Here is a 7,118-nt window from a genome sequence, read left to right on the forward strand (position 1 = left end):
TCTCTCTCTCTCTCTCTCTTACTCTCTCTCTCTCTCTCTTACTCTCTCTCTCTCTTACTCTCTTTCTCTCTCTTTCTCTCTCTTAATCTCTCTCTCTTTCTCTCTCTTTCTCTCTTTCTCTCTCTCTCTCTTACTCTCTCTCTCTCTCTCTCTCTCCCTTTCTCTCTCTCTCTCTCTCTCTCGCTCTTACTCTCTCGCTCTCTTACTCTCTCTCTTCCTTTCTCTCTTACACTCGCTCTCTGCACAGTACATTACTATGTTATAATAAGGTATCAGATAATTGTTTACAAACACTATATTTTCCATAAAAATGTTTGTGCCTTTTGCATTTTCTACATCAGTGGTTCCCAAACTTTTTATAGTCCCGTACCCCTTCAAACATTCAACCTCCAGCTACGTACCCCCTCTAGCACCACGGTCAGCGCACTCTCAAATGTTGTTTCTTGCCATCATTGTAAGCCTGCCACACACACACACTATACGATACATTTATTAAACATAAGAATGAGTGTGAGTTTGTCACAACCCGGCTCGTGGGAAGTGACAAAGAGCTCTTATAGGACCAGGACACAAATAATAATATAATAATAATCAATAATTTTGCTCTTTACTTAGCCATCTTATATATTAAACCTTCTTTTTTCATCAAAAATTGTGAATAAATCACCACAAGTTAATGAGAAGGGTGTGCTTGAAAGTATGCACATAATTCTGCAATGTTGGGTTGTATTGGAGAGAGTCTCAGTCTTTTTCCACACACAGTCTGTGCCTGTATTTAGTTTTCGTGCTAGTGAGGGCCGAGAATCCACTCTCATGTAGGTATGTGGTTCCGAAGGCCATCAGTGTCATAACAGCGCGATTTGCCAAGGAAGGATACTCTGACCCAGACTATTTGCATTGCGGATGTCACTTCTGTATGTTGTAAAAGCATTACATGGTCGCTGCCCATATCATTGCATAGTGCAGAAAATATACGAGAGTTTAAGGGCCTTGCTTTAACAAAGTTAACCATTTTCACTGTAGTGTCCAAACGTCTTTCAAGCTGTCAGGCATTCTCTTGGCAGCAAGAGCCTCTCGGTGGATGCTGCAGTGTACCCAAGTGGTGTCGAGAGCAACTGCTTGCACGTGCATTACCACTCCACTGTCTCCCTGTCATGGCTTTTTGCGCCATCAGTACAGATATCAACACATCTTGACCACCAAAGTCCATTTGATGTCACAAAGCTGTCCAGTACTTTAAAAATATCCTCTCCCTTTGTGCTGGTTTCCAGTGATTTGCAGAAGAGGATGTCTTCGTTAATTGACCCCCCATAAACGTAACGGACATATACCAGGAGCTGTGCCAGGCCACCACGTCTGTTGACTCATCCAGCTGTAATGCATAGAATTCACTGGCTTGTATGCGAAGTAATTGTTTCAAAACAACCCTGGCATGTCACTGATGCGTCGTGAAACAGTGTTGTTTGATGAAGACATTGTCTGTATAGTTTTTTTGGCCTTTCCCCCGGCATTGTCCCAGCCATATCCGCGGCAGCAGGAAGAATTAGTCCTCCACAATAGTATGGGGCTTGCCTGTCCTAGCCACTCAGTAGCTTATAAGACGCTTCTAGCCCCTTCTTATTCATGGTATCTGTTACTTTTATACATATCTTACTACTCGAAAGTCACCTTAATTATCGCTCAAAAACTCCAGTGGCGTATTTTTCAAATTGGCATGTTTTGTTTCTAAATGTCTGCACAAGAGTGAAGGTTTCATTAAGTTGTGAGATAGTACTTTTGCACATATAATACACTGTGGCCGAGGAAAGGCACTACTCCCAATATAAGTGAACCCCAAATCAATGTAGTTCTCGTCATATTTGCGCCTTTTAGATGGTCCAATGTCCCTGTCTGTTGTTCGGTGCTTTCCCGGGTAAGGGGGCAGAAGCTCTCCGGCTGCATCAGATTCACAACTGTCAGTGTCCATGCTTGCTGGGCTAACAACTAATGTATAATTACTGATGCTAGCATTGGATGTGCTCGTGGAAGCATAACAACTTGTGTCGTCGACAGGTGCAGGTGTAGTACTGCTGGTAGTAGCAGTACTACCAGTAGAGCTGGTATTTGTCTCTATGGACGCCTTACTTTTTTAAACCATTTATTCATTTTTGAGCAAACGAAATGAGCAGCAGCTATGTTTGGCTACATACGGACTGTTAGTGGAATTCCCGCGAGAGAGTAATGGTTAATGTGATTGGATGTTAATTATTTGACTAGGCTACCTGTATTTGACATTGTGTTGTTATTTCGCTGAACACTAGATAGTTTAATTTTATTTTTGGCAGTGAAACGAGGCTACTCAGGTGAGATAAAAACCTCACCCAGATGTATAGCCCCGTTGGAAAATATAAACGGACTGTTTGAAAGTGTGAATATTTTTTAATTGTTTTAAATGAACTTATTATTTGATTTTTTTAAATGTGAATCACATTTTTACTTGGCGGACCCTGATGGCATTGCGCGTACCCCAGTTTGGGAATACCTGTTCTACATTATCAAACACAGCAACATATTATCAGTATACTTTACCCTATACACAGACTAGACTGATTGCAGTGCAGTCACAGATGAAGCTTTGAAGTGGTTTATTTCATTTTCTTGGTACTGACATGCATCTCTCACCTCTAGACACCTGCTTAGCTTTCTGTGGTAATCAAATATGAGACTGATCTGATGTCACAGATAGGGGCTCTAAACCACAACATTTGTGCTGACAAATTGTAATATTCTGAAAAAAAGTTTCCGACACCTAAAACCCTCACCTTTAAAAGCAAGTGCCTTTCACAATTTATGACTCACTACAATCACATGCAGCACAAATCTCTCCTGCTGAAAGGTAAGTTGACTTATGATTAGTGAATATAAATTTTGGTTAAATATTTGTATGCAACTGTGCATTTACTCTTACTTTCAAAGTGAGAATGAAATGCATGCACATATTTTACACTTTTGTCATTACTAAAATATGATAAACATGCAAGTCCTTAAAGGGGCAATTGGCCTTGCTACATCCATTTTTAGACTTTAAAATTAATTATATTATACCCATTGATTCTTGAAGAATATAACTTATGGATGCCTCATTAGCTAAGTTCAACTGTCGTACCCCATCAGAACCAAAAATATAAGCTTTTTTTAATCCTTTGTTAGTAAACATTGTACTTGTAAACTAACAATGTAAAGCCTCAAAACATGGTTTAAACTATACTTTTCCTTGTATCCATAGCTATGTCCATGAATTTGAGTGAATTTCTCCAGCCCCATCCCTCAGCTTTTAACCAAAAGAGTGGCAGGGTGTCGCTTTGTTATTGTTTGAACTGCAGGTTGACCCTTAAATCTCAATAAAAGTTTTAATGATGGAATTTTACATAAGGGAATCTACTGGAAAGACAGATTGTGTCACTCCCAAGCAATCCGTTAGGTCCCATTTTATAATAAGTGACAGGGAAACTATATATTTGTTAAGTTGGAAAGCACAGTGTAATTATATTGTACTCATTGCTACACAGTGCTGACATGTTTATAGACAAACTTTTAATGTGGCTCTATACTTCTCCATTTTGGATTTGTGATCAAATGTTTTCATTCAGTATAGTGTTTATATACAGTACAGAATGTCACATTTCATTTGAGCGTATTTTCATCTGTTTTATCGTTTAGAAATGAAAGCACTTTATGTATCTTGGATTCACTTTTATTGTAAATGTGGATGCTACCATAAATATCATACCCCCCTCCAAAAAGGTTTTGGGGGCATTATCTTTTTGCACCTGTAACTTCTTCATTCATCATTATTCATGATTCATTCATAATCACGGTAACAGCCACATGAATGTAGAAGTGTTCTGAAACAGATGATATTCTCATTTACAATAAAAGTGATTCCGAAATGACACAATAGATTATTTACCATTAATTTCTATTGGGCACAACATAATCTGAAACACAACCAAAACAAACTGCAAATGCGTCCAACAAGTTTGTAGTGTGCCAAGATTTTCACATAATTAACAAGACATTGTACTGAATATCCAAAGAAAGGAACAATGAAATGGCATAGATTACATTGACACGGTTGAGCAGGATGTGTACTGGTAAACAGGAATTATGTCACAACAGAAGTTTCATATATTTGTTTCAGATCTCACATTGACCCAATTTCCTTTCCTGTCATATCAACATTAGTTCCTCGCAATGTTGGTGATTTTAAGCACAGCCATCATGGCCCTCATCTCAGTAGCTGCTACCTGTCCTGCCTCACCATGTGCATGTCTGGACAACGTCACAGTCAGCTGCCCGGACAAGAGGCTGAAGAAGTTCCCTAACCTCCCAGATGGTACTGAGGAGCTTTATATGGCCCACAACCTGATCCAGGCATTCCCCACCAGTGGACTGGAGCAGCTGCAGTTCCTGGATCTCACCAAGAACTGTCTCAATGTCTCCTTGACTTCCAACCTCATCTGGCCCAACATGAGCAGCCTGGTCAAGCTGTTTCTCAGGGGTAATTACCTAGGTTCATTGGGCCCTGGGCAGCTCCAAGGCCTCTCAGCACTCACCTTCCTGGACCTCAGTGAGAACAAAATGGAGGCCCTGCACCCAGGATCCCTACAAGGCCTTGGTCAATTAAAGACGCTCATTCTAACACTGAACCAGATCAACAGCCTGCAGTACGGGGCACTGGGTGGAGCCCCTGAACTCACTGACCTTCACCTGAGCAGCAACAGTATTGTGGAGTTTGAGGAAGGGGTGTTTGAGAACTCATCCAAATTGGTAAAGCTGATTTTGTCTAAGAACAACTTGGTTAGCATTGGGAATGGCACATTCAGTGGAGCAGTAAACCTGAGTCATCTGGACCTCAGTGGAAACAGGTTAGATTCTGTGCCCGTTGCTGCCCTGAAGGATGTGTCACAGCTGCACAGCTTGTACCTCCAGAAGAACAGCATCACCTTTTTACCAGAAGATGCTTTCTCTGAGCTCAGCCATCTAAGGATTTTGGTTTTGAATAATAACCACCTGAGCATAATGGCTAAGGACTCATTGAGCGGTCTAGCCCATCTCGGTCAATTGGATCTGAGCTACAATAACCTACAATCCCTCCCTTCTGAAGTGTTTCAATATCTAGGCAGACTGGAGCTCCTGGATCTATACCACAACAGGCTGACATACCTTCCAGGGGACCTGTTTCACAACCTAACTATGCTGAAAGAGCTGCAACTTGACAGCAACAAGATCACATACATACCACCAGGGCTCTTTCACAAGGTGTCTAAGCTAAGGGAGCTCCAGCTGGACAACAATCAGATAGCTGACCTCCACAATGCCTTGTTCTCCAGACTGAGCAGGCTACGGACACTCTACCTGGACAACAACGTACTAAGCAAGATTCCCAGAGGCCTATTCCACAAGACCAAGAGCCTCAGGGAGCTACAGTTGAACAATAACCACATCAGGTCTCTCCCTAAGTCCATCTTCCATGGTCTGGCTAAACTCCACTCCCTGAAGCTTTTCAATAACCGTCTCACAGCTCTTCACCTGGAGCAGTTTTATACCCTTGGAAACCTGAGAGAGCTCCTGCTGAATGAAAACCTGATCAAAGATCTTCCTACAGGCTTATTTTCTGAACTTCGCAGCCTCAAGATGTTGGATTTAGATAACAACCGCCTCACAGCACTGACTCCTGCAGGCTTTGGTGGGTTAGGTACACTAAAGGAGCTTCATCTCAGCTTCAATCAGCTCCGTGACCTCCCATATGCAACCTTCTACTCCCTGGATGACCTACGTAGACTCCTTCTCCAGAACAACCACTTGGTGGCCTTGCACCCTCAAGTCTTCGCCCCCCTGGCCGACTTACAGGAGCTTGACTTAGACAACAACCAGATAGAACAGCTACACCCTGACATCTTTCAAGGCCCTCACCGTCTCCAGAAACTGCACCTGAAATCAAACCGCCTCAGTACTCTTTTGAATGGGACACTGGAGCCTTTGGAGAGCCTGAAGGTCCTCCACCTGGAGGGGAACCCCTGGGACTGCTCTTGCAGATCACCTATCCTGTACATCAGTAACTGGATCATCAACAACACCCAGACGTTACAGGACGAACCCATGTGTTCCACACTCAACCGACCCATTTCACAGCCTGCACACATTTTAAAGCCCTGTGTGAGCTTTGCATGCTTCCCCAGACACCAACTTCCCCTAGAGATGCTGACAGTGCTTACAGCTTGGCTTCTAGCTAGCGGTTTTCTTTGACATACTTTTGCGGTTTCAGCATTTCCGTTTTCTTTCTTGTTTTCAGATGGTTACATGCATTGTAAAGAGTAAGTGATATAGTGTAAATATTAAAATACCATGGAATGGTGTTAAATATTTTATTGAAAATTCATGCTTTTCTTTGAAATAAAACAAATTATTTCATTTCATTTCTTGATAGGTTACAATATCTGCCATGTGTGATCTTGATGTGAATTAGACTAGGAGTGTTGTTCAGAGTTAATAAACTTGAGGCATTTACTCTATAATCTATGACTAAACGCCCATCCATGGATAGAAAACATACTCTTTCCAACTCAAGACATGCAGTCGCACACTCAGAAATACAACTGCTTGTTCTTCTAAATGCCACTAGACATCACTGCGTACCCACTGTGCAGATTCAAACATACATTAAACTACAAGTGCTGAGGGGCATTACTGCTGAGCATACCTGAGTGAGCCTTGAGCCAACATTTCGAGGTTGAATGTGATTAACCCTAAATGGAAAGAAATGAAGGAATCTGTGGAACACAGGGTCAGGTCAGGCTACCAACAGCGGAACACAAGGTTTGGTCCCTCACCTCCTGCATTGCATTCTAGGTGGGGTGCTGCTGAAGAGTGGCTGGGTGGCAAGGAAGTGCCCCTTAAAATATATATATATATATATATATATATATATATATATATATATATATGACAAGTTCTCTGCTATTATGTGCATGGAGTACATCAGAGAACGTTGGGGAAAATAATTAAAGATCTTCAGTCTTGGTGAGTTTGGTCTAAACATAGACATTATGCCATACCCAACAATGTGACTGACAAGC

At 41.8% G+C, this 7,118-nt stretch overlaps 1 protein-coding gene across 1 annotated transcript; it reads left to right on the forward strand.

Moving 5' to 3' along the window:
• The first annotated feature begins 4,205 nt into the window (after positions 1 to 4,205).
• LOC106612733 (uncharacterized) lies at positions 4,206 to 6,823 on the forward strand. The gene has a single exon (XM_014214191.3). It carries the CDS (start codon positions 4,234 to 4,236, stop codon positions 6,286 to 6,288), a length of 2,055 nt encoding a protein of 684 aa, XP_014069666.1. The 5' UTR covers positions 4,206 to 4,233; the 3' UTR covers positions 6,289 to 6,823.
• The last annotated feature ends 295 nt before the right edge of the window (positions 6,824 to 7,118 follow it).

The sequence above is a fragment of the Salmo salar genome, chromosome 09, assembly GCF_965601325.2.
Source record: "Salmo salar chromosome 09, fSalSal1, whole genome shotgun sequence".
In the NCBI taxonomy this organism is placed as follows: domain Eukaryota; kingdom Metazoa; phylum Chordata; class Actinopteri; order Salmoniformes; family Salmonidae; genus Salmo; species Salmo salar.

Bases quoted from the DNA above. Each gene is read 5' to 3' on its own strand.
- LOC106612733 (XM_014214191.3), top strand. From the start codon at position 4,234: ATGTTGGTGATTTTAAGCACAGCCATCATGGCCCTCATCTCAGTAGCT.